The 27,902-nt window shown below is 40.1% G+C and overlaps 3 protein-coding genes across 3 annotated transcripts in view; 2 read left to right on the top strand and 1 right to left on the bottom strand.

Moving 5' to 3' along the window:
• Positions 1-8,002, top strand: part of LOC137261166 (uncharacterized protein KIAA2013 homolog) — a 37,878-nt gene extending 29,876 nt beyond the window's left edge. Inside the window, exons 11-15 of the mRNA XM_067798872.1 lie at positions 1,980-2,179; positions 2,729-2,841; positions 3,482-3,746; positions 4,155-4,279; positions 4,625-8,002. Of these exons, the coding sequence (XP_067654973.1) occupies positions 1,980-2,179; positions 2,729-2,841; positions 3,482-3,746; positions 4,155-4,279; positions 4,625-4,812 (891 nt within the window). The 3' untranslated portion in view covers positions 4,813-8,002. The remainder of the gene's footprint in view (positions 1-1,979; positions 2,180-2,728; positions 2,842-3,481; positions 3,747-4,154; positions 4,280-4,624) is intronic.
• Positions 8,003-11,055: 3,053 nt separating this feature from the next.
• Positions 11,056-12,652, bottom strand: LOC137261168 (U3 small nucleolar RNA-associated protein 18 homolog). The gene has a single exon (XM_067798873.1). It carries the CDS (start codon positions 12,553-12,555, stop codon positions 11,170-11,172), a length of 1,386 nt encoding a protein of 461 aa, XP_067654974.1. The 5' UTR covers positions 12,556-12,652; the 3' UTR covers positions 11,056-11,169.
• Positions 12,653-15,909: 3,257 nt separating this feature from the next.
• LOC137261090 (NSFL1 cofactor p47-like) lies at positions 15,910-25,550 on the top strand. Its single transcript, XM_067798762.1, has 10 exons — positions 15,910-16,084; positions 17,256-17,410; positions 17,738-17,827; positions 18,738-18,818; positions 19,224-19,365; positions 19,957-20,066; positions 20,428-20,565; positions 21,854-21,997; positions 22,844-22,903; positions 24,628-25,550. The coding sequence occupies exons 1-10, from the start codon at positions 15,941-15,943 to the stop codon at positions 24,758-24,760; spliced, it is 1,197 nt and encodes a 398-aa protein (XP_067654863.1). The 5' UTR covers positions 15,910-15,940; the 3' UTR covers positions 24,761-25,550.
• Positions 25,551-27,902: the final 2,352 nt, after the last annotated feature.

The raw sequence follows: 27,902 nt of genomic DNA, 5'->3' as shown, positions 1-27,902 counted from the left end.
TAGGCCCAGAGCCATCCCTTGTACCTTACTCTCCATCCTAGTTAAGCTCAGAACCATCCCTTGCTCCTTACTCTCCATCATAGTTAGGATCAGAACCATCCCTTGTACCTTACTCTCCATCCTAGTTAAGCTCAGAACCATCCCTTGCTCCTTACTTTCCATCATAGTTAGGATGAGAACCATTCCTTGCACCTTACTCTCCATCCCAGTTAAGCTCAGAACCATCCGTTGCTCCTTACTCTTCATCATAGTTAGGATCAGAACCATCCCTTGTACCTTACTCTCCATCCCAGTTAAGCTCAGAAGCAGCCCTTGCTCCTTACTTTCCATCATAGTTAGGATGAGAACCATCCCTTGCTCCTTACTCTCCATCATAGTTAGGATCAGAACCATCCCTTGCTCCTTAACTCTCCATCCTAGTTAAGCTCAGAACCATCCCTTGCTCCTTACTCTCCATCATAGTTAGGATCAGAACCATCCCTTGTACCTTACTCTCCATCCTAGTTAAGCTCAGAACCATCCCTTGGTCCTTACTCTCCATCATAGTTAGGATCAGAACCATCCCTTGTACCTTACTCTCCATCCCAGTTAAGCTCAGAACCATCCCTTGCTCCTTACTTTCCATCATAGTTAGGATGAGAACCATTCCTTGCTCCTTACTCTCCATCCTAGTTAAGCTCAGAACCATCCGTTGCTCCTTACTCTCCATCCTAGTTAGGATGAGAACCATTCCTTGCACCTTACTCTCCATCCTAGTTAAGCTCAGAACCATCCGTCGCTCCTTACTCTCCATCATAGTTAGGATCAGAACCATCCCTTGTACCTTACTCTCCATCCCAGTTAAGCTCAGAACCATCCCTTGCTCCTTACTCTCCATCCTAGTTAGGATGAGAACCATTCCTTGTACCTTACTCTCCATCCTAGTTAAGCTCAGAACCATCCGTCGCTCCTTACTCTCCATCATAGTTAGGATCAGAACCATTCCTTGCACCTTACTCTCCATCCCAGTTAAGCTCAGAACCATCCCTTGCTCCTTACTCTCCATCCTAGTTAGGATGAGAACCATTCCTTGCACCTTACTCTCCATCCTAGTTAAGCTCAGAACCATCCGTTGCTCCTTACTCTCCATCATAGTTAGGATCAGAACCATTCCTTGTACCTTACTCTCCATCCCAGTTAAGCTCAGAACCATCCCTTGCTCCTTACTCTCCATCATAGTTAGGATGAGAACCATCCCTTGTACCTTACTCTCCATCCTAGTTAAGCTCAGAACCACCCCTTGCTCCTTACTCTCCATCATAGTTAGGATCAGAACCATTCCTTGTACCTTACTCTCCATCCCAGTTAAGCTCAGAACCATCCCTTGCTCCTTACTCTCCATCATAGTTAGGATGAGAACCATCCCTTGTACCTTACTCTCCATCCTAGTTAAGCTCAGAACCACCCCTTGCTCCTTACTCTCCATCATAGTTAGGATGAGAACCATCCCTTGTACCTTACTCTCCATCCTAGTTAAGCTCAGAACCATCCCTTGCTCCTTACTCTCCATCATAGTTAGGATCAGAACCATCCCTTGTACCTTACTCTCCATCCCAGTTAAGCTCAGAACCATCCCTTGCTCCTTACTTTCCATCATAGTTAGGATGAGAACCATCCCTTGCACCTTACTCTCCATCCCAGTTAAGCTCAGAACCATCCGTTGCTCCTTACTCTCCATCATAGTTAGGATGAGAACCATCCCTTGTACCTTACTCTCCATCCTAGTTAAGCTCAGAACCATCCCTTGCTCCTTACTCTCCATCCTAGTTAGACCCGGAGCCATCCCTTGTACCTTACTTTCTATACTAGTTAAGCTCAGAACCATCCCTTGTACCTTTCTCTGTATCCTAGATAGACTCCAAACCGTCTCTTTTAGTTTACACAAATCCTGAACCATCTCCTGTGTTCGGTCTTTTGTTTATTCTCTGTTTTGTCATTAGTTATGGCAGAGCGGTTTTGGCATCAGCTATTCCAAGGCAGGCGGGGCTCTGAATGGAGACAAGATTAACTCTACCATATACTTTGTCCTGAGTAATGTGCCTGCACCTCTACATGACCCATCTACCACTAAAGCCCAGCGCATCAACATACAAAAGGTTCTGTACTACCCCGACAGATGCTATGGAGAACACTCAACACTGTAAGTTCTGATATTATTACAAAATTGATATTATATACAAGAGACATACTCATCCAGAAATTGACCTTTGTGTACGGCAACTTAACCAGCAATGTATGTTGTGTAACCTCTTATTTATGTTAGCTCAACCTCTGATTTATGTTAGCTTAACCTATAGTGTGGGTTTACTTAACCTTTAGTGTATGTTACCATAACCTTCCATGTTTGCTGAGTTAACCTCTCATTCATGTGAAATAAACCTTCCACTTATGTGAACTTAACCACCCATTTGTGTTAACTGAACTGCTCACTCGTGTTAACTAAACCTCTCATTTGTGGTAACCGAACCTCCCACTTGTGTTAACTGAATCTCCCATTTGTGTTAACTGAACCTCCCATTTGTGGTAACTGAACTGTCCACTTGTGTTAACCAAACCTCCCACTTGTTTTAACTGAACCTCCCATTTGTGTTAACTGAACCTCCCATGTAATTAATGTTTTCCTCTCATGTATATCATGCAAGTTGACCCTATACCTGCATTAAGTACATCAGTTATAATGATGTTGCAGACAAGCAGACAAGCTGTGGATTGATGTTGAAGATGAGGACCAGATTGCCCGTGTGGTGACAACGTGGATGATCACACTGGAGAAGCAGGGCTGTGCTGTCATGGTTCAGTCAGGTGGGCGGAGCTAGGCATCAAATATCACCACCTGAATAAAACCAAAAGTCAACTACACAACTATATCCCTGAATTGACAAATTGTTCTAACAGATTAAATGTTACTTTTGTATCTATATCAAAATATATACAAGATGGACCTGGTATAAAATAGTATTAAAAGTATTCACTTGTCACACTAGGCAAGGATTTAATACCCACCTGGTGCAGTCTGTGAATTGCTGGAGTGTCATGTTGAGTGAGTGAGTGAGAGAGTTTAGTTTTACGCAGCAATCAGCAATATTCCAGCTATATGGCGGCGGTCTGTAAATAATCGAGTCTGGACCAGACAATCCAGTAATCAACAGCATGAGCATTGATCTGCGTAATTGGGAACCAATGACATGTGTTAACCAAGTCAGGGAGCCTGACCACCCGATCCTGTTAGTCGCCTCTTACGACAAGCATAATCGCCTTTTATGGCAAGCATGGGTTGCTGAAGGCCTATTCTACTCCGTGACCTTCATGGGTCGTGTCATGTTGAAGTATTGCTGGAATATTGCCTGTAGCACCTGAGAACCATACATTATCAAGTAGTAAATGAGGAACTGACAAATGTATAAACAAGGATACTGGACCAAGAGGTCTGCTTTCTCTGTAGGTGCTGAAGGGGTCCTCCAGGCCATGATGCTGAGTTTTGGAGCCCTCCGTTTTCACAACTCTCACCTGGAAATGGCTATACACCCTAAAGATTTACATCGAGATTTCTTCTTTCGTCGCATCAACTATGGCAACAACACGCACGTCAACATCAGTGTCAATGTTGGGGAGGACAATAAGGCCAACCTGTATGTGGCTTTGGACAGAAATGATAAGCCGTACTACGCCTGTGATGCCGGTTGTCTGGATGCCCCAGTACCACTGGGGTGAGTATATGCCGTATATCACTGTGTCTGGATGCCCCATTACCACTGGGGTGAGTATATGCCCTATATCACTGTGTTTGGACGCCCCATTACCACTGAGGTGAGTATATGCGCTATATCACTATGCATAGATGCCCCAGTACCAGCACTACCACTGAGATGAATAAATGCCTAATAACGCTATGTCTGGATGCCCCAGTACCACTGAGGTGATTAATTGCCTGATAACACTAAGTCTGGATGCCCCAGTGCCACTGAGGTGAGTAAATGCCTGAAAACACTGTTTGGATGCCCCAGTGCCACTGAGGTGAGTAAATGCCTGATAACACTATGTCTGGATGCCCTGGTGCCTCAAGGGTAAGTGGCACTAATACATGCTGTTCATGTTAATTCATTGTTTGTTGACAGCAAAGAATGGCAACGCTTCCCTGTGAAGTTGACTGATCCATTGACATCCATCCTGTACATCACTGCAGATAAGATTCATGTCGAGGAACTGAAGCATGCTATACATGTCAAGGCCATAGAGGAAGGTATGTTGCTGTTTCTGGTGCTGCCCTTTAGTTATCCTCATATTTTAGTTTTTGACTTGTGGCAACACTTCGGCACTAGAAAGTCAGTCTGGGTAGAACAGTTTGTCCAATATGTTTGTTGAAGCTTGAGACTAATGTTTTCTTACAAACTGTTTCTCACATAAACATACCCCGAGGATAATCACTGCAAACATTCTACAGGTAAACAAAAAATGCCAGAATGGATTCCTCTGCCATGTTTGAGGCTAGTTTTTCTTTCAATTATGTTAGTCCAAGTCAATGTTCTGATCCAGATCTTCCCCTGCTTGTATGAAGTGTCTTTCATGTTACCTCATCCTGTTTCAGCACCAGCTCACGAGCACCATGTGATTGCCTTACATCGGCATGGCCATCACTTCGGTGGACTGCCCACTCTCTTCTGGGTTTCTATTGCCTTTCTCATCATCATCTTCCACCTGTTTCTGTTCAAGCTCATCTACAATGAATACTGCCAAGGACAAGAGAGATACGCTCGCTCAAAGTACAACTTATAGCACCTGCCCCCTACCCACGGGTTCCAAACATCATCATGTATATATCATGTTAATATATCACACATTATGCAAACACCGGCTGCTACGATACTGTCCATGTAAAACATATGCTACATTCACTGTCCATGTGCTCAGTGTCACATTGGTGCACCTTGCCGTGATATTCATCAGAGTATTGTGTAATTACATTACACCGACTGACACTGTAGCATGCATTCTACCATGACTTGCTACTGTGACTGGGAATTAAAGGGGAGACTTGGATTAGACTTGATTTATAGTCAGCACTTTAACAAAAAAAGGTTTCAAGCTTGCAGGTAAGGAATGTGTGCGTGCGTGCATGCGCACATGTGAGAGATGGGAAGACAAGCAACATTCATAATGAATGGATGCATTTACAATGGATATTTTTCTGTATGTCACTTTTGGTAGTCTTACATGAATACTGTTATCATTATGTTTTCTATTTGATAAGACTTGACAGGGAAAATGCTTTTAGCAATAATTGATATTCTCTGGTTGCCAGGTGGCCATATTGGTTGTACTGCATATCAGTTTTATTGAATATTTGGTTACCTGAGGCCATATCTGTCTGTGTTGCAGTACTGGTTAGTCTGTGCACAGCCACTCTTCGCTGTGTGAAAGAGTTGACAATACTATGCCTATATTCTGTCATGGTAGAATGGAGACAAAACCTGCTGTGTTCTGGTTTTGGAGGTTAGTCTCAAGACATGCATGATAATGTACTGGGCCTGGCTGTTCAAAATTTGGTTATCTTTTAACCAGTCATTAAGTACATTCAACCAAATGTTAGCTAATAACACTTTCCCTTGATTCTGGGATCATTTGTACATGAATATGTGGTTTTATTAATCTCAATCATCCTGAATATCTGTGCACTGTTACATGTGTTATTATCTTCATTGTAAGTAAGAGAAGCCTGAAGGAGTTAATCGGTGGTTAAGAGTTTTGAACAACCGGGCCCAATGCATTTTGCTTGACCTTAAACAAGATGCACACAGATACATTCCAAATTTTGTTGAGTGTTTGTGATGTGTCTTGCATGGATTGTATTCAGAAAGCTAGTAACTACTGTGATCATTTTGGTTGTCTTTAAATGGTGTAGATTACGAATAAGAAGACGATACTGATTCACCACTTTGTTGTGTCTATATAAACTGTCTATGAAATGTGTATATACAGAGGGTGACTGAGTGAATGGGAGTTAGGCCGTAGCTTGCAGTAGTACAGCAATGAACCCAACTTACAGCGACACACCATACAGCTTGTGTGACTCAATGGTGGAAGTCACTTCGCTAAGACCACTTGTCCTGCCGCTGACCATTCAGCTGGTCACCATTTGAGTAAACTTTGATATTTAACAAATATTGATGAACTTTCAAATCTTTGACATCAAATTATGGTAGTGCAATATCTAATGTTGCTAGACATGGTGGAATTATTGGATGGTTATTGTGGTACACTGTCAGGTGTACTAATGCCTGATGGTTATTGTGGTACACTGTCAAAATTACTAATGCCTGATGGTTATTGTGGTACACTGTCAAAATTACTAATGCCTGATGGTTATTGTGGTACACTGTCAAGATTACTAATGCCTGATGGTTATTGTGTTGCCTGTTCAGATCCAAACCCTTGCTGTGTGCCATTGAGGTTCACATTAATCATGAGTGTTCTGGGCAGAGGACCCATGTGAGCTTAGCTATGTGGCATTGTCTGGTAACACTTTTCTTCTTTTGTCTCAAGTCTGCTTATAGTATCAGGGGATCTCTTTCACCCAGATGATTCCTCATTTGTTTTTGTGTTACTCAAAGATAATCTAATGATTTCTGAAGAAAAGAAGCAGAATCTTTTAATACCAGTATGTAGTATACTCTTTTTCTTATAAGGAAAATCAAAATATACATCTACTGGTTTCATTTTTATAAGATAGCACATACCTTGAAAATGTTATTAAACTTACATTGCTAATGAGAACATTAACAATTATGTGATTGGAATCAGTGATTCTGTTTTTTGTGTGAACATTGTAATATGATCGTCAAATTAGTGTGAAATGCTGGAGCATTGTTTCATCAGACACATCAGAATATGGATGACATAGCTCAACAATTGGATGCATGTTTAATCATAGCATTTAAATTACTGAATACATTGCCTTGTTGATTTGTTTCTTTAACAGTGCTTTGTTATGTGCTATGCTCTTACTTTAAAACCACACACTGCACATCCATTGAAATACACAGATCCAAAGAGGTGTGCAATCAGTTAATTATGTCATTGTACTTTACAGTGCCTGCTGGAATTAATGTTTTATCTATTAGATTTCATTTCTTATTCTTTTTTTAAGGTTTGTTTAACTTACCATAACATGTGTTTACTATCAACTTCTCAGTATTTACTGTGTATTTTCACAGTATCAGTTTGTAACATACAAGAATGCAAACCTGTCTAGATCACTTGACTAGATACATTTTGTGGCAGCATATTAGACATTGTCTCTAGTCTTAGGCACATGGACAGAAAGGAAAATCTTACAGTTACCTGATAGTTCAGTCGAGAATTTTGTACCGTTCAGTACAGAAAAAATTATGTGATTTATAATATGTTCATATCAACAGGCCATTCACTGTATATATATCTAAAGTTGCGAAAAACAATGCATAATTCTGAATACGTGAGAGTCTCCAGGTGATGCTTGTCTTTGGTGGGTACTGGTGTGAACTGGCCATTTTGGTGCAAAACTGTGGGAACATGATAATTGTAATTTATGATATGCTTTAACACAGTTGTCTCCTTGTAGCTAGTCTCAGTGGTATGGGGGAAAGACCAGGTGATGTGAAGCCTGGATGTGATCTCCTAATTGTGTATGCAGTATATTCCACAGAGAAATGACAGCTTAACCGAGGCTAGTTCAGGATAACTTTCGTCCCATTTATGTTTCTGCTTAGCATATATGCTAATGTGTGGTGTTGCTGGAAGAGAAAGTCGATTGACAATTGACAGTCAAGTATTTGTGTTGTTGCCCTACTTCTCTATGTGCTAGCTGGGGGCAGTATGTATATAATGTACTATGGTGTATATAGATGAGGGAGAAAGTATGTTGAGTTATGTTGTATAGTGTGATTATGGTCTCAAAGACTTTATAAAACATGATTCGCAAAAAAAACAGTTTTTTGTTTTCATTGCTCCTGTGAAGAGAGAATGCAAGTGTATTAACTAATATTCCATTACATACATGAAATTGTGAAATAAAGAAATGTCCACGAGGCAACATTGAGTGATTGAAAGAGAATGTATTTTATGCCGCTTTAACCAATATTCTAATATTTCTGGGGACACCAGAAATAGGTTTACACAAGCTAATGCTTTAACCACAGGGCTGCCCCACCATTCATGAAGACCGAAGAGAACAACGGGTTAGAAGTTCAACTGTCTCAAAACTTAAACTGAGCTCTGCCACAATATTCATGACAATCACCTTTCCTCAATCACACAATGGCAGATTTTACAGACCTGGGCCCACCTGCACAAAGCAATTTAGTGCTACGACTATTTTAAGCCTATGTTGAAGAATGGGAGTTACAATCGTTGTCACAGCTGATCGTATCATCATGATACAACTACTGTATACCCCTAGAAAATGTTTCTGACTTATGACTGGATCATGTCAAAGGTCAACATCACTCAGCATGAACTATGTATGACAGAAGCTTGTGTACGAGACTGTTTAGTAAGTTAAACGATGGAATAGGAGAAAATTTTACATGCATGATCTCTACAGTAGTTCCTTCATCACACACCTTTAAGGACTTCCACTTTAGAATTGTAAGCATGTGTAAATGTTCAAACATTTACTCAAAATGAAAGTAATTCAGAGAAATTAATTATACATCTACCATGTCATAAATAATATGTAAACATCATAATTGAGTCTTGTTTCGACAATCCAGTGATCAACAGCATGAGTATCAATTTGTACAATTGTAATACAATGACGTGCCAACCAAGACAATGAGCTCGACTACATGATCCCATTAGTTTCCTCTTATGACAAGCATGGGTTACTGAAGATCATTTCTAACCCAAATAAATAACCTGTAGACAAAAGTTAGTATAATCAAGACAGATAAAAACAACCTCTTGTGTTCTTTTAGTGTAAGTAGTATTTGCAGACATGACCCCCACTTTGACCTTGGTTGATTATTTTTAACTGTCAGCTTGAAATTACAGACACAATATCTATACAGTCTGATTACCAAACCATCAATACATGATACTGTATTGACAAACTACTGTCAATGAAAAGTGTTAAACCTATGCAAGCGTCAAGTTTCTAACAAGTAGTGAAACACCACCAAGGGTTATTCCAGCTGTATAACCATGGCCTGTAAGTAGCTGTCTGCACCAGACAGTCAATGGATTAGTAACAGACACAATGTTTCCTGACAATGAGATATGACAAAATCAACTAATTCACGACACATAACCACCTGATCCACTTAGTGAGTGAGTATGGTTTAACATGCTTTTAGCAATATTCCAGCAACATTTCAGCAGGGACACCAGAAATGGGTGTCACCCAGTGTACCCACGTGGGGAGCAGAACATGGGTCTTCGACGTGACGTGTGAACACTTTCACCAAAAGACCACCCACAGCCCCTGATCCATTTTGTCATAAGTCTTCTATAAGCTTTTAAGTAGGAAACTAACTAACCAGGAATCAGAGATGGGTGGCAGTAGGTGCTAGACCTGTCAGTACAGCAAAGAAAACCAAATGTGTAAGATGTTAGAAAACAGATGACAGTAAAATTCATTGATAAGGAAACTTTACATATTTTTATTTTCTGTCACAATATTGATGGACTCTAATTTTAAGACTATTATCACCATACTGGCTAGCAATCAGTTATAGCCATTCCTAGTAATTTTGAACAATTTGCTCCTATGAAACAATAAATAATGAATAACAAAATGAAACAAAATTTATCTTGATGGATTAGCTATTCACTGACATTTCCTGCTTGTTTACAGTTACCAAGCGTGTTTCACCGAAACGCAGTCAATAGGAAGTGAGGCAGAGTATATTGTGCTTTCCCAACTATTAACAAGATCAGTTATCGCCATTTCGGAATTTTTCATGTTATTCGCCTTATATTGATAAATCTGGTTATAAAACTACCGTTTCCAACCTTGACATATTGAAGAAATTTCATAATTGGAATTTGTTTTTTAAAAAAGAAATTTCAAAGAACAAAACTCGCTCTCATTGTTAATGTTGATGGATGCTGACAAAAGATGTTGCCGCATGTTTGAATGCATCAAAATTGACTTTTTGTGTAGTTGTTTCCAATTTGGGTAATGTTGGTTTTCTCTGGGAAAAATCAAAGACAAAGGTGAAAACTGACAGTTATCTTTTGTCAGTATCATCTGAGTGGTATCTGTTGAGTAAATAAAACGGAGATGGAAATGTAGGTCATTTCAAAGTTCAGTCATTCAGTGTTGGCATTATGTGTATGTTTAGACATACTAAAGTCTGCATGTTTTATGTACAGAAATGTAATGTCATAGATTCAGAACACAGCCAGGATGACTATCATTCAATTTTTAACATCTATGAAATTTCATGTTGACACACTTATGGTCATCTCCTCTCCCCACCATCCAGCCCCAACCCCTCAACGTGTTTGGGTCTAGTCTTCCAAGGGGATTCATATTTGTAACGACTATAATGTAAAAAAATTACAGTGATTTTAACTCTCATAGCCTATCGCTTTTGTGATGTGTCAACATCTGAAATAATACCAAGTATAAGTCACTCTGTATGCACAAGCGCTACAGCCAGGTGTTGGCAATAACTGATATATGGCAATAACTGGTTGCTAGCTAATACAGTAATACACACAAGTTCAAGTTTTTAAAAAAGGGTTCCCAAGAATGGAGCTAGGTGAATGATTGCTCCTTAACAACAACTGTGATGTACTGAAATATGAAAAACAGTGCAGTTGTATCAGTTATGCAGATAACTGACTATGTTGAGACCGTCTGTTGTTCCTCAGGGTTGCTTCATATCTTAACCTGGGAAGTTGTTACATCATAGGTACTAGTACATGAATCCAGTGCTTCAGATACAGAATTATGATGAATTACTGTTTCATTTTTCCCCAAAGAGATCCCACATAACTGTTATATATCAAACTGTAAGAAATAAAACAGTCATCAAACATATTAAACAGTTTAATTAAGACAGCTCTATTAATCCTTTTGTTGATCAACAAAGTTCAACACTGTAAACAATATAAATATGAAAGTTGTGCCCGGAAGTGTAAGTTCCATTAGTATTCACTGTAATGTTTTAATCTGTAAAGCAAAGCCTGTCCTTTCTGATTACCAACAGCCATATAGCCTCCATTTGGTGAAAAGTCAAGACACTTTGGCACCTGCAGTTGTCTGTCCGTCTGCTCAGGAAAATTTGAAAATACTTGAAGTGATGGAAAGTGAACCAACTTAAGAGCTTTCATGTTTTCATTGGATGCAACTGCGAGGATCTCTGATGTGCAATTAAACTTGGCCTTGTTACAGACAGTCGTAAGATTCATAATGGCCTTCAGAGGTTTTGGTGAAATGCTTTTCTGACAAGTATCAGCATCATATATGTTGACAATACCGCTTTGAGAGCCACATGCAACATATTGATTGTTTGGGGACACAGCAATGGATGCTCCTTTGACACAACCTTCATCTGTGAATGTGTGCACACAGCTCATGGTATTCATGTCCCATACAAACACCGAGCCTGTGTCACCAAACGAAAACATCCTCGTACTATCTCTTGTGAAAGACACACAATAGACGTCCCCATTCATTTTCAACGAAGTAATCCATTCCTTTGTTTTTGCACTCAGAACATGCATTGACCCGTATTTGCCAAGAAAGACTAGATATTTGCCATCTGGAGACACCTCAAACCTGGCCAAATTACTACCTTCCAGCCTCTTCATCTTAGGCACGTTACCCACTTTACCTCCTATCATATCATAAAACATGAAATTCTTGCGATCTGATCCAACAATGATCTCCTCACCACTTCTGCTGAAGTGAGCAGTATGTATTGGGAAGTCATCAAAAAAGACACTCTGGATTTTTGGGTTGTGCTTTCCATCAATCTGAAAGAGGTTGACTCTGTGCGATGATCCTGCTGTTAAAATTACCCTGGCCGTAGGGTGGAACTCCACATTCTGAATCTTACTTCCCCTGGTATCATCTGCATTAGCATCAGCGACTTTCTTGATCTGCAACATACCAGCAGGTAGGCAAGTAGATTCAACTAACAAGTCACCTGCACGATGGAGCAACTGTTCTACGTCATGGTCAAGACGATCAGGTTCCATCTTAGCCCAGTTGGGCACTGGCGGTAGCTTTCTTGTTTCTGTTTCTTCAAACTCATCATCCCACGCTGGTTTCTTCTCATCCATTGTCAAAACATGTTTTTTCTTTTGAGATTTTCTTTCGTTTTTCAATAAACCATGGTCAATTTCACTCAACATGTCATCAACTCCACCAAAGACGATTCCTTCAAGTTCCTTATCGGTAGTTACATTCCCACTTGTTTCACGATTGTCCAAACCAAGAGAAGAATCTTCTCTTTTTTGCTTAGAAAGTTTGTCATCTGTCTGAGAGTGTGACTCGACGCACGACCGCTTAAATGCTCTTCGCAACATGGCAATCAACTTTGACAAAAGTAGTAATTTAACACGTTAGAAATAAGAACACTCAGATATTGAACACACAGCCCATGTGGTTTAACTACTTCCGGTTGTGTTTCGGCGCACGATTCTGTGCTCGTGTACGGATGATTAAACCTAGTCGTATGGTTGGTCATTTCAGTCGGTTTTAGAATCTGAAATCTTATAGAAATGTACAAACAAAATTTGTACAAGATTGTCGAATACCACTGAAGATAATGTGAAAAATTAGCGACCGTCTCCATATATATATATGTGTGTGTGTGTGTGTGTGTGTGTGTGTGTTGTAGATTATCTCTGATCCAATCAATTATTTTAAATATGCACACTTCCACGAAATAAAAACCTGTACAGTACAGTTCTATTGCCAGACCTTCACTCCACAACATGTGATATGGTGTGTGTTTTTTCAATGTGCATGAAAACACGTTACATACGCAGTGCTCCCCTGTGTTTCTTTAATTTCGGATTCAAGTTACGCTCCATGATCACTCTACTTATAAGATGTATTTTTCATCTGCAGTCATCTTTACTCGGAAGAAGATTGCTCAAAATCATATTTTTGTGGTCCCCATGTGCAGGTTGTGGATAGGGAAACCTCGCATACACCCTCTGACGCAGGCGTGCATTAAACTCCAGTACCAAATGGGGAGCTAACAGGAAGTGTTTCTTACTGTTTTATAATACCAACGCCTCCATTTCAGCTGTCTAGTCTATGGATCTGCTCTTGCCACACAAAAAGGAAGATTACATGTTGTCCCGTCAAAAGCCATATGTCTTGGTGTTTTCAGAACTACCCTCTGTTGAGGTTTTACATGCTGAATCGCGGGAAATGCCTTTAAATCTCAGACGATTCCGATTGAACATCCTACGTCAACTGTGTTGGGAGATTGCTTGGAATGTTTTCAAGATCCTTGGAAAGACGGCATGGGACCCTATGGGATGCGTTCTCAGAGAACTGCTTTCCGTCATATTGTACATACGTACGTGATATCTCCGTGGATGATGTTTCTGTTCTGCCGAAAAAATCACCATGGTTGCTTGAACGTCCTTCAGTATATCATGATGTACTGGAACAAGTGAACAAACCAGAACCTAGTATTCAAGCTCTAGCCGAGGAAAATATGCCAGTTGACTATAGATCTATCTTAGCGGATTTATGCTGATGGGTCTCTTGCCATTATTTTCTGCTGACCTTGCTGCAATCACTGAAGCATTACGCTGGATTCATGTCAAGGCTTACATGCAGTTCGGACAGGTTCCACCTCAGAGAGGCACTGCACTAGCGAATTGAGTAAAGACCTTTTAGATGTTAATTTCCATGGATACCTTCTCATCTTGGACCACTTGGAAAGGAGACAACTGATAAATTGAAAATAAAATGCATTAGACCTTCATGGATCAGAACATGTACAGGATGAATCAGTAATGACAGTACTGCCCTCTTCTGCAGAATTATGCACCGTCAGTAAGACCGTAACATCCATGCTTGAACAATATAGCATGACAGACCTCAATCTAAGTTAACTTAGTCTCAGTATTATTCGTTACAATCCTCTACTGAGTCTTACAAACCCAAGTAGGAAGCTGCGTCAGGTAATATTTGAGATTGATAAGTCGGAACACAGCTTACCAAATCGCGAAAGTGGACATTCGCGCATCCCTTTGGAACTTTTATCTCGAAAAGGCTTGTACCCGAACGATTCCGATTGATATTTTCCGTACGTTCGCTTCCAGGTAATGCAGGTGAAGCACGTTACAACGCAGTCAATAGTGAGTATACGGTTGCTGAAAATAGCGTTTTCGCCAAAATTCAAGGATGTCAGCTTGCGGAAATATTAGGTAATGGTAATGGTCGCATTTCTATTTTAGAAATACAGTTGACCTGTTTCAGATTGTCATACTCAGTTTGAAATGTGAGTAAAGACTTAAGTTTGTTTGCAGAAACTGGGGCCAGAGACCAGATAATATTCTGTTATGGTCCTTTTGGCTCAAAAGCGGACCGATGAATTGCAATCTAACTCGAAAACTGATAAACATAATATGCTCACTGAAACGCTGATCATGATACAAACATAGACATCATACAAACTCTGTGCGGTTTTTGCAGATGTTTTTGTCCTAATAACAAAAAGTTGTTTAACAAACTATCATTAAATGTTGACACTGTTCACTGTTTATTACGAGGGAGGAGCGCAGAGAAAGGCACAGCCAGGTGTGCGAGAAAACATGGAGATGGCACAGTACAAGCTAATAATAAATAACTTTATCGGCGCTTGTGCGGTGTCCTCTCACTTATTCAGATTCTGTCAGAAGAAGGCAAAACTACTTTTAGTTCAAGTAAAGAATTTATCTGTGCAGTCCAATTTGCGTCTTTCTGAAACCAGAGGCCTAAATGTGTGTGCTTGGAATAATGGATATGTTTGCATAAATAGTCTTGGACTGGTTAAAATCATTTCACTTATGTCACTAATTGAGCATTTTTCCTGAAATTCATATCATTATCAATATCAATACCATATCATTACATCATGTATCTCAGTTTTAGGGGGAACATCTGCAAAATCATCACAGAGTTGGTATGATGTTATAATGATGCCCAGCGTTTCATTGAGTATGTTATGTTCATTAGCTTTCGAGATAGACTGCAATTCATCGGCCCGCTTTTGAGCCAAACCGGCTATATGAGGTCAGACACAATAGAGGAGTGTAAGGAATAATACTGAGACTGAGTTTACATAGACTGTGATGGACCTCGTCATTAAAAGGGCGCCGTCTCTATGGCATCGAGTCTTGTCTCGAAACAATTGTATAGAAGAGTTTCTTTCATCCAGACTCCGTCTTGAGCATTGTGGTCTTGGTGCATGTTCTAATATTATCAATAAAGATATTTCTGCAAATTGCACAGTATGCCATGAACCAGATAAGGTGTCTCATCATTTGCCAAAAATATGCAGTTTAACGTAAGTCGATGGTGGAATCTCGTACAGCTCTCAATGCTGACATCACATTGGCTGGGCAATTGTGCTTAAGAAATACCGTTCGCTATGAAGTTCGGAATATCATCCTTGAGTATGTGAAAGCGTGTGGCAGCTTTACTACTTTATAAAAGTTTATAAACTTTGCAAAACCTTTGTGATGGGCATGGTCTAAATGGGCCTATAATTGCCCGAACGCCTATTGAACCTTTAATCAATCAATCAATCCGTCAGTGGGAAGTGTGTCAAGAACGCTTGATCTACAAAGGTTAGCAATCGTGCAAACGCAACCAAGGGAAGTAAATGTGTCGTAAATTGAACTCTCCTATGGAAGGCACGTTTGTTGGGTTTCATTTATCCATTCACAGACATGAGGAGGATGAATGGTATATCGAGCATTACTTTTGTTGCTCGATCATTCCAACATGGCTGACAAACAAGAACTCATTGACCAATTCGTTGGTGTAACTGGTGTCGATGCTGACAGAGCAAAATTCCACCTTGAATCGGCTGCTTGGAATCCAGAGGTGACATGGAAATATTTTAGAATTTAACCTTCAACCTGTTCTATCTCAATTTATTTTTGTACCCACACGCGTAACACAACTAATCTTGGCACATGGAAACCCCGCAAGAGTAAAGAATACTAGTATTGAGCTTGTGTCCATATCACCAAACTTAAAGTAGGAGAGAGATACAATTTCAGGTTACCAGGGGCAGCTTATTGCGCCAAATTAGTCAGGCTGTGTATTTTTCTCTTCCAAGTTTTGCATGCCATGACGATCCTACTTGTGATGAGTGAGTCAGGTTTTACTCCGCCTTTAGCACTTTAGCAATTGTTTGGTTCCCAGGGATTGGGATAGAGAACTCTGACACTGGGTCATTTTCAGGATTACTTGGAATAGTCAACTGTTCTTGTAACAACGATGGTAAACTTCAAAACTTTAACGGGCCATTTTGTAATCCAATTTGCAAAATGCCCATGCCGTGGCCCATGGCCTATATCCCCTGCCTTTCCTAATCCCTGGGTTTCACATTACTTTTCAACTCACCATGCGCATGTGCAGAGCTTGTAAAATATATCCAATGGCCAAGTTCCAGTTTGGTAGTTTGTTTACTGATAGTGTAAGTACACCCTAATTAGTCTAAATAAAAGCTGTTATGAAGATTATTTACGTGTGGCAGCTGTTCATAGATGACTGCTTACTTCCATTTGCTTCTGCTGTTCCATAAATGATTTGTTGCAATTGCATCAAAGATGTGGGTTTTTTCAGTTGTGAAAAGCGGGTGGTGAGATGTGTTTATACAAGGGCTTGTTAACATAATTTAACCTATTTATTAAATAACCCCAGTCACTGTTTCATTAATGAATTGATATCAGTTTCATTTGACCTAAAACTATATATTTGTTTTGATTTTTGTTTTGTTTTTTGAGTGTGTTTACATTATCCAGCGCATATGAAAAACCCCAAAAATGGAACATGGCCAGTGGATACTTTTACACACTCTACGTATGTGCACAGTGAGTCAAAAAGTTATGTGAAATCAAGAAATATTCCAGCAACATCACATGGAGGACAAAGGAAATGGACTTCTCATATTGTCCCCAACTGGGTAATCAAACCTGGGTCTTCAGAATGACAGGCAAGCGCTTTATCCATGTTATCACTCACCTAAATTTGAATATTCATTCTGCAGCTTGCAATTGCAAGTTTCTATGAAGATGGTGATGCTGAGCCTCAGGTTGTGGAGGTTGATGATGATGAAGACATACAAGAGACGTCAGCTCCTCCTAGTAGTGATGGAGGTAGTGGAAGATCACAGAGCGCAGGACAGTCTGGAGGTGGATCAAGGTGAACCTAGCAGCTAGTGCGATTGTGTTTCTGTTGAGATGCAGATCTGTATATTGTAGAGGATAAGCATCATGGCAGGTTAAGGAAGCTTTTGAAAAATAGTGGTAACTCTAGATCAGTGAAAGTAGATTAGGATATTTCAGTCTTCTGGCTGAATGGTCATATATGGCATTGTGTAATCATAACTCTAGTTGTTAATGGTTATTATGTATACACAGTACCGGAACATGACTGACACAGGTACTGGACTGACGGGCATTGTTCTTCTATAGGATCATGAATGAAAGTGTGAATCTGTAAGTAGTGACAACTGGCATTATGTTTCAGGTTTGCAACACTATCGAGTATGAAGGGGAAAGAGGAAGATTCTGACTCTGATGAAGGGCAGGCCTTCTATGCAGGAGGTTCAGAACGCAGGTAAAATGGCAAAAGACCCAACTGAATTTGATTGTAGGTACAGATTATTTGGTTACACTCACAGGACAATTAGTATACCCAATTAAGATGAACACAAGCAAATACATAACTCAGTGCTAGTGATCCAAAAAACATTTCTGTAACTCTGACTGACATGTACACCAAAGTTACCAAATACAGGTTACTTTGTTGTTTATGCAGAAGAAAGAGGCATCTGGAGATTCTGTTTTTTTTTAAATTTTGGTATGATAGTGTTATGTTGTTTTATGTTGAAAACTAACCTCAGTCAGTCTGTGTATCACCATTGAGCACAAGTGAAATTATTATGGCATTTGTCATTTCTTACTTGTTACAATGGTTTTGGGTATCCGAGGTTAAATGCCACAAAATAATGTTCATAGCTTTGTCAGTACCATAACCATCTTAATGGGTTTGTAAGCACACTTGTCATGTTCATGGATTTGTCATCCATGAAGATCCGAGGTAAAATAGGTCTTCAGCAAGCCATGCTTGTCACAAAGGCAACTCTGGTTGTCATAAGAGGTGGCTAACAAGATTAGGTGGTCAGGCTTGCTGACTTGGTTGACACATGTCATCAGTTCCAGTTTCACAGATCGATGCTCATGCTGTTGATCACTGGGTTTCTGTCTGGTCCAGCATGAGTGAAGTGCTGGATGACTTTCTCCATCACTCTAAGCCCACATTCATTCAGACACTCAGATGGTGTGCAAAAAATGTCGGAAATGAACAATTTTAACTTTGAGAGTATATATATGATCATTTTATAAGTGGAAGTTAAATTATGAGTACATATAACAATTTAATTAATGTAGTGTTTAAGCTATACATGTTTGTCAGTGCTAGTGAAATAGGCAGCATCAGTTATCTATCACTATCTGTTATGTTTCAGTGGACAGCAAGTCCTGGGCCCACCAAAGAAGAAACCTGAACCTGACGAAGTGGTGGATACACTTTTCAAGTCTGCAAAAGAGTTAGTTTTGAGAAAAGAAACATTGAGTAGACTCATATCCTCAGTGAACATTTCTTTGTGAAGGACAGTACTGTGACTGTGTGACACATTTTAAACTAGTAGTGGTGATAAATTGCCTTTTAGTAAATATGCTTATTGGTGTAGTGTAAAAAAATTGATAGGTTTATGCTTTACTGAATTTGAATAGGTTTTAGCTCAAATGAGGTGAAGGCCATGAGGTATCACATGTCTGCTGTATATGATACTGTCCTGTTAATGGCTTTCCTTCCCCAGATTCTGTTGTCTGCAGGTTGCCAGAATTCAGATGCATTATTGTTGAAGGTTGCACAAAACAAAAAAGGAGCTGAGTCAAGTCAGTCAACAGCTGTTTAACTGTTAAAAGGATGCACTTCATTTCCTTTATAGACACGGAGCTGAAGTTGTTGATACAAGTGAAAACAAGCGAAAAAAAGCAGGTCCATCATTCAGAGGTACAGGATACAGACTAGGGGACACAGAAGGGAGCTCAGACATGGTACAAGGTGCAAAATTGAAGGAATCAAGACAGGTATTACTTGCAAACTAGTCAAACTAGAATGACAGCTGTTAATTGGTTTGTGTGAGTGTTAAAGTCAGGGATGTCTTTTTCAGTTTACCCACCTCTGTCTAACTCACCCCTCTACCAACCTCTCTGCCTACCTCACTACCCACCTGTCTGCCTACTTCTCTACTCACCTCTCTGCCTGCCTCTCTATTCTTTACCTACTTGTCTATCTTCCTCTCTACCAACATCTCTGACTGTTACCCACTGCCATCTCTAACTAACACTTTATCAGTCCACCTACTTCACTACCTACCTATCTTGCCTCTCTACCACCCTCAACCTTTCTTCCATCATCTCTGTGCTCTTTTACAGACCTCTTTTACCTCTTCTCCACCCACGTCGTTACATCATTCTTAATATGTCTACCAACCTTTCTAACATGTCTCAGCCCATTTTTCTACCTGACTGTTTACCAGTCAACCTACTTCTCTAACTATTGCTCCACTTACTCTCAATATTTGTGAATGCCAATTTGAAATCTTTACATGCTTTATACAATTGCGTATGTGCTGTTAAAGTGCCAGTTGAGAAATACACTGTGCCATTGTTTTTCAGGTTGATATGGTATTGAAGCTCTGGAAAAATGGATTTAGTATGGATGACGGTCCATGGAGAGATTACAACGACCCTGCAAATAAAGAGTTCTTAGATTCAATAGGAAAAGGGTACTTTTCTTTTCCAGCATAACATTTTAATCTGTATGTTTGAAAGTACAAATATGACTGAACATACCTTATAGCTCAGTAGGGGTATTTTGGAATTGAAACCTTGGCCATCTGAGGAAGATCTTCCTGGTAACCTTATGGTTAATTTGTATCTGACATCATGTAACATGTTTTGTAGGTGATGTTTTAGCTATTCAGGAAGTATAATGTTGGCAGTAGGTTTTATTGTTACACATTAAATACTCAAAGACCTTTTGTTCTTGTTGGTAATTGATGTCTATATAAATGTGTACTCTTTCACTCATATGTCAGTGTACCTGATTTCTGATGGTGGAAGGATCACTTCTTTATATGTGTTTAGTGAGGTGCCAAGAGAACTCATACGACTGGCAAAGGGTGGAGAAGTCAATCTCAACATGGAGGATCATCGTAATGAAGAGTATGTCAAGCCTAAAGTACCTGTCAAGGCTTTCACTGGAGCAGGGCGTATGCTGGGCAGGTACAAGTCAACCTTACAGTTTATGTAACACATGGTATTGTTGAATGCTCTTGCGTTACAATTTATGCTGAGTTGAGACCATCTATTACCCATGGATACATGACAGCATCTGTCAGACTACACATACTTGAGACCATCTGTTACCCACACATCTCTCACAACACCTGTTACCCACACATCCATGACACCATCTGTCAGTCCACACATCCAAGACACCATCTGTTACGCACACGTCTATGACACCATCTGTCAGTCCACACATCCATGACACCATCTGTTACCCACACATCCATGACACCATCTGTTACCCACACATCCATGACACCATCTGTCAGTCCACACATCCAAGACACCATGTTACCCACACATCCAAGACACCATCCGTTACCCACACATCCAAGACACCATCTGTAACCCACACATCCAAGACACCATCTGTAACCCACACATCCAAGACACCATCTGTTACCCACACATCCAAGACACCATCTGTTACCCACACATCCAAGACACCATCTGTCAGTCCACACATCCATGACACCATCTGTTACCCACACATCCATGACACTATCTGTCAGTCCACACATCCAAGACACCATCTGTTACCCACACATCCAAGACACCATCTGTTACCCACACATCCAAGACACCATCTGTAACCCACACATCCAAGACACCATCTGTAACCCACACATCCAAGACAACATCTGTAACCCACACATCCAAGACACCATCTGTTACCCACACATCCAAGACACCATCTGTCAGTCCACACATCCATGACACCATCTGTCAGTCCACACATCCATGACACTATCTGTCAGTCCACACATCCATGACACCATCTGTAACCCACACATCCATGACACTATCTGTCAGTCCACACATCCAAGACACTATCTGTTACCCACACATCCAAGATACCATCTGTTACCCACACATCCAAGACACCATCTGTTACCCACACATCCAAGACACCATCTGTTACCCACACATCCAAGACACCATCTGTTACCCACACATCCAAGACACCATCTGTTACCCACACATCCAAGACACCATCCGTTACCCACACATCCAAGACACCATCTGTTACCCACACATCTAAGACACCATCTGTTACCCACACATCCAAGACACCATCTGTTACCCACACATCCAAGACACCATCTGTTACCCACACATCCAAGACACCATCTGTTACCCACACATCCATGACCATCTGTTACCACATACATCTGTTACTTTCTTGTCCACCCATCATGTTGTACCATGTCACATGTTTTAGCCCGGCCCCCAACCTGGTGTCAAGTCCACCCGAAGCAGCAGGAGCAAGTGCAGTAAATGACAACACAGCGCAGCAGGCAGCCGTTGCTGTAGACGCCTCTAAACCCACTACCAGCATACAGATCCGACTCGCAGATGGATCAAGGTATGTTGCAATCTTGATGACAAAGTAAATTGTTGAGAATGGACCATTTTCACCATCATGGCTGTGTTAACCACCCTGGCAATGTTGGCCTTCCTGGCAATGTTGACCACCCTGGCAATGTTGACCACCCTGGCAATGTTGGCCTTCCTGGCAATGTTGACCACCCTGGCAATGTTGGCCTTCCTGGCAATGTTGACCACCCTGGCAATGTTGGCCTTCCTGGCAATGTTGACCACCCTGGCAATGTTGACCACCCTGGCATTGTTGACCACCCTGGCAATGTTGGCCTTCCTGGCAATGTTGGCCTTCCTGGCAATGTTGGCCTTCTTTGCAGTGTTGGCCTCCCTTGCAGTGTTGACCACCCTGGCATTGATAACTACCTTGGCAATGTTGAAAAGGTCAGTCTCCTGGCAGTGTTGACCACCCTGGTAATGTTGACCACCTTGGCAATGTTGGCCTCCTTTGCAGTGTTGACAACCCTGACAATGTTGGCAATTTTGGCCACCAGACAGTATTGACTAAGTGGACGATGTTCACGTTGATGTTAACAGTATTGACAGTACTGCCTACAGCTTTGTATCTTGTGGGAAGTGATATGCAGCAGAAAAGGGCTTAACCTCCATGTAGAGTTGCTTACTGAAATTTTAACTTACGTTTATTTAGACAAGATCTTAGCAAGGGTGAATTTGCAATTTAAGAACAGTAGAGTTGGCAGGCAGTAATTGCTGTGACAGCTTCAGGCAATACACTCTGGTATTTTATGCTGCTCAACTTTGCAGTGCATCTTACCATCTTCATGTGGAGTTGGCTTGTCTTACATTAATGTATTTCACCTCTGTTTTTCAGACTGGTTGCCAAGTTTAACCACAGTCACAGGATCAGTGATGTTAGAAATTACATTATATCGTATCCTTTCAACCTCTGTGTTAACCAGTTACTTCTGTCAAGACATTCAGATGAGCACATGTCAGATGGTATCCCAGTTCCTAGATTCAGTTTAGAGTTATATTATTATAATCATTATTTATATAGTGCACATATTAATGCAACTAGTGCTTGCTCAAGGCGCTGATATTTGTTTCCCTCGATCATTGGATGTCAATCTCAATGTCACATCGTATAATCAGTCATCTAGGCACACCGAGTTTATTGTGACTCTCTCATCCTAATGAGGTACCCAGTTCACAGCTGGATGGAGTGGGACATGTGGTCACAATACTTTTTCCAAGTTTTCCACACATTGCTGTACCCGCAACTAGGTGTTTGCACACGTTCTTGTGGCCACCATCTGGTCATATACCAGTGGATTTGTGGGTTCTGTTGAGTACATAGACTTGTGTACTAAACACAAGGGGTTGTGACAACATGGAAAGAGGTGGCACTTAAAGCTGACGCCAAGGATTTTACAGCCAGTCACAGGTGGGCTCGATCATGACACTAACCCTGCTCGATCACTAGCCTGGTGCTATAACCAGGTCGCCCACTGCACCATGTTTTGATTAAAACTTGACATCCATGACTTATGCTATTTAATATGACCTTCAGCTCATTAAATTTTAGTTCTTAAAATGATTTCTAACTTGCCTTGTGGGTGCTTTGGGTCTGTGTTATCATCAAATTGGTAGCTCTCGCATGCTGTGAAATGTCAGTCATGTGACTTCTGGTCTATTTACTATCATCAAGGAAGATAATAGGTCACCTTGCACATAATGCTGAATAAACTTGTTAGTCAAGTAACACATCCACAAGAACATAAACTTTGCACAAGGCAGTGAATGAATAACACGGGAACATTAAACAGTGTTTTGAAAGCAACCTATGTCATATTTGGGATTTCGTTTTCTCAGTAAAGTACAAATTCTAGTACAAAGGCTGATCGGGTTAGGCGGCTGACTTTGTCTGCTGGCGATTAGGTGCCTGACTCTGAGGGTGTGGGTTCAAATTCTGGATGGGACTCAACCGGAAAAGTACTAGAATTTGTACTTTACTGAGAAAGTGAAATCCCAAATATGACATATGTTGCATTTGACCACTTTCTAAATGGCATGGTGTAATCACAGTGTTTTGAAACAAAGTAATTTGATCCACTGTCATATATCCCATGACTAAATATCCATTCTTTGTAAGGCTTCAAAGATTCAGTTTGATCGTAAACCAAATATGACACCTTAGTTTCGATTTCGGAAAAACATTCGCTATTTAAATACCTATTTCCATTATCTACACAGCCAGAACATAATTTTGACTCCCAACTTGAACAGTTTTGATTGCTGAAGTAAGGTGAAATGTGATAGGCTGATCGTTGGCTAATTATTCAATGAGAAATGTTAATAGACATTGCCAAGTTGATGATGGAATTCACTCCAGAAATACAGACTCTTAGAGTTAAATGAAAACTGAGGTTTAATCTTATATGAAGAATCAAATCGAAAATGATCGAGTCAAGGGTTCTTTATTGAACATCAAATCTAATTGAGGTCAGGGTGAATCGTTGAAGCCCTAGTGTTTTCCACTTTTAACTGTTTGAAGTATGTAATGGCTGACACAGATGTGTCAGTCAGGTGAGTTCCACTATTTCTTGGCCATTAGTTTTGTCACTTGTTGGTTGTTGTGTCCTTGACTTGTGTAAGGTCCCATCCGCAGTATGCTGGGTTGAACTTCGTGCTGATGACAACCTTCCCAAACAAAGAACTGACAGAAGAATCCTTGACACTAGAGGAAGCTAAACTTTTGAATGCCGTGATTGTCCAGCGACAAAAGTGACCAGCCTGATAATGGTCACTCACAAGAACAGAGAGCAAATCACTGTGGGAGCTAGCATCTGCTTCTGATTTCCCTTTGCATTGAAAGACTGTGCTGAAATATGACAGTGGTTACTTTTCTGAAAATATTAGGCTAAGATGATAGGAGTACCAAGATAAGTAAATTCCAAGCAGTTCCAGTTGTTAGTGTTTAATGAAGCACTCTCTCCAGGCATATGCTCCCCCTGTTGTCATTGTGAAGGATTTATTATGTTGACTAATGTCTTGAATGAAGCCTACCACAAGCGTAGGTACTCAGGATCAGTCACTGGATTGTCTGCTTCATACTTGATCATTTACAGACGCTGTTATGGAGCAGGAATATTGCTGAGTGCAGCATTAAACAATAAACCAACAATAAAGTTGCAAGGAGTGGGCAGTCGTTTCCAGTGGGGGATGTTATGTTGCCTGTTGTATTGAGTGGTTTTAACCCCTACTTTAGGTGAATGGTGCTGCATCCAAGGACCCACCAATGCCAATATCACATGCTACACACAAGGAAAGAGATGCTACTCCCTCACTTACTCATAGCAGCCAAGTGGGATATACTTATTCTTTGCAGAAGGGGATTTTTGTACTTGTGTCATAAAAGTTTGACCCTGGCTTAATAAATCTACAATATAAATAATCACCTTTTCCTGGAGAGGTGATGTGGAAGAGAGACACTTGCATATTGCACACACGAAACACTGTGCACCACTTGTTGTAAAGTGCAATTGGTAAAATGAATAAAGTTGTGGTTTAACAACAAGCTTTGTTTTCATGTGATGATATTTTGGGATGTAAGAAAACTTTACACTTCGTGTACCTGATAACAGGTTATGTATATTAGCAAATAACTGTAAAATAGTGACTGACAGAAATACTATCTACTTAGTCATTGTACAAGGGGTGTTCAAGAATTCCTATAACTGTAATAATACATTATATGCATTTTGCCATGTGGATTCGATATGAAGAGACAAAACTAATAATTAAGAATGGCATGCTTCAAATACATGCCTTAAATATAATGATTGTGGATTTTGTGAACAAATAAATTTGATTAAGTTACATTTGTTTGGCACAACAGAGGCTAACCATGGTTAATATTTCGTTCGGAGTGCTGAATATTTTGGACAGGTAAATAGTATGTGTACTTCATCTTCTTTGTAGACATCCATACAATGTCGTTATAGTTGCAATGTCGTTTCTCCTTCCTGTATGTATTTACCTTCAGATTGTGCAATGCTATTCTGCATGTACCAAAGACTTGTCTTGAAGAAAAGTAATAAATCTTTCTGTGTTAAAATCATTTTTAAATCCTGAGTATAATGACAGATAACTTGAGGTAGAAATAGATAAATGCCAATCCTGGATAAAGATGTCCTGTAACCTCTGTTTGAAAGTGCTGATGAATAGCTTTTCATCACCAACTAGTTGTGATAAAATAGCAGAGATCTGACCCCCGAAACCCAGTTGTGTCATCCATTATCATCTCGAGATTTGACAAGATGATAGCTCTGCTTTGGGAATCTAAAGAAGTCCATTTGCAACAGTTTCAACTAGTATTTGATTACACTCATTCTGCTATAATCAAATATACTGCAGCAACCTGTTTCACTCAATATAGCTTTGTTTAATGTAAATATGTTGTGCACTATGTGTTGGTTGCCCGCTTAGAACCACTCCCCATCCTTGCGTATCATTCCAGCCATTACGAAAAATGATTATGCTTGATTTATTCACACTGATAGAGAGTCCCCAAGACTTGCAATACTGGTATAATACGTATAGATGTTGTTGCAAATCAGTAACCATATACTAAAACATGTTGACATTATCAGCAGATAACAGCATCTTAATATCCTTGATGTCCTGAGCAACAAATATTCTATACTGACAACCAAAAGAAGACCTTGTGACACTGTTCTGTGAGGCTGCATATCACACTTCTCTGATTTTTCTGTAATTTCGGTTGTCTGTTGTCCCAAGATCATCTTGCAATTTAGCATACTATTGAAAGAAGACTTTCTGGTGTTTTCTATCTTGTCATCATAAATGCAGAAATATGGACATATTTTTTTATTTTATTGTTCCTCACATGCACAGTCAGCTGTTCAGCCAGCACCCTAGCTATATAGATTTCAGCCTATTGTGTAGAGACTTTCTATTGTCTGTGGGCCAAGCACACAACATGACTCCTTACCAACCTGGTATAAGCTGCAAAATACAATATTATAAGACGAAAAAAATGAGATAGGGCTGCAAAGATGGAAAGAAAGACAAAAATGAAAACTTTGAAATTCATAACAAAATCTAGAGGTTTCTCCCTAATGAACAGAACTTTGTGACAATTGTGATGTGATGGAAAAGCTGGACCTGGTGAAGGAATCAAGTCATGTTCTAAATGCAATGTCTGTTCACAATAAAGCAGCAAAATCAATGGCCATCACTGAAAATAATTTGGATGTATGTATCATAACAGAATCTTGGCTTAAATCAATCAATGCTACAGTGTTGAATGAAGTGTTTCCTGAGGGTTATAATTTATGGTATCAAACAGACAAACAAGACAGGGCGGTGAAGTACTTGTCATCTTCAAATCAAATCTTGGAATTAAAGTGAACGAACTACATGTCCTCGCCTACCAGAGTCTTGAGACACTGGATTTCATGCACATGGCACAGTTTTCAGAATAGTGGCTGTATACAGACACAGAAAGCAAGCGTGAAGCCATCTACTGCTGTGAGTGAATTAGTCTCATGCACTAATCACGGCATAATCACGGATGTTCTATTCTGTGCAGGACTGGTTCAACATGTAACTGGAAAAGAGTTCCTGTCGATAATCCCATATTCTTTCTTAACAGAGGTATCACTAAGTGGTTCAAACCCTGTATGTTGTACTTAATGAGAGGACTTTTAGTTATTTTTGTGAGTCCTCTAGTAATTGTTGTGTTAGGTTTTGTTAATAATTCTAGTATGAGTTCATAAACATTATTTGGAATGGGGAAGTGGAGAAACTCTTACCTGTAAATGACCCAGCCCATAGGACAGGCCACATACTAGACTTGATCATTACCATGGAAAATAGTGGCATTGTGTCACCTATTGAGGTGATTG

The sequence above is a fragment of the Haliotis asinina genome, chromosome 14 (genome assembly GCF_037392515.1).
Source record: "Haliotis asinina isolate JCU_RB_2024 chromosome 14, JCU_Hal_asi_v2, whole genome shotgun sequence".
In the NCBI taxonomy this organism is placed as follows: domain Eukaryota; kingdom Metazoa; phylum Mollusca; class Gastropoda; order Lepetellida; family Haliotidae; genus Haliotis; species Haliotis asinina.
This window is presented reverse-complemented; position numbering and strand designations above follow the sequence as displayed.

What these genes read in the sequence shown, in the direction of transcription:
- LOC137261168 (XM_067798873.1), bottom strand. Translation starts at nt 12,555, where the DNA reads ATGTTGCGAAGAGCATTTAAGCGGTCGTGCGTCGAGTCACACTCTCAG.
- LOC137261090 (XM_067798762.1), top strand. Translation starts at nt 15,941, where the DNA reads ATGGTATATCGAGCATTACTTTTGTTGCTCGATCATTCCAACATGGCT. An exon ending in AATTGAAGGAATCAAGACAG is followed by an intron (nt 19,366 to 19,956) that starts GTATTACTTGCA and finishes ATTGTTTTTCAG; the next exon opens with GTTGATATGGTATTGAAGCT. An exon ending in CGACTCGCAGATGGATCAAG is followed by an intron (nt 21,998 to 22,843) that starts GTATGTTGCAAT and finishes TCTGTTTTTCAG; the next exon opens with ACTGGTTGCCAAGTTTAACC.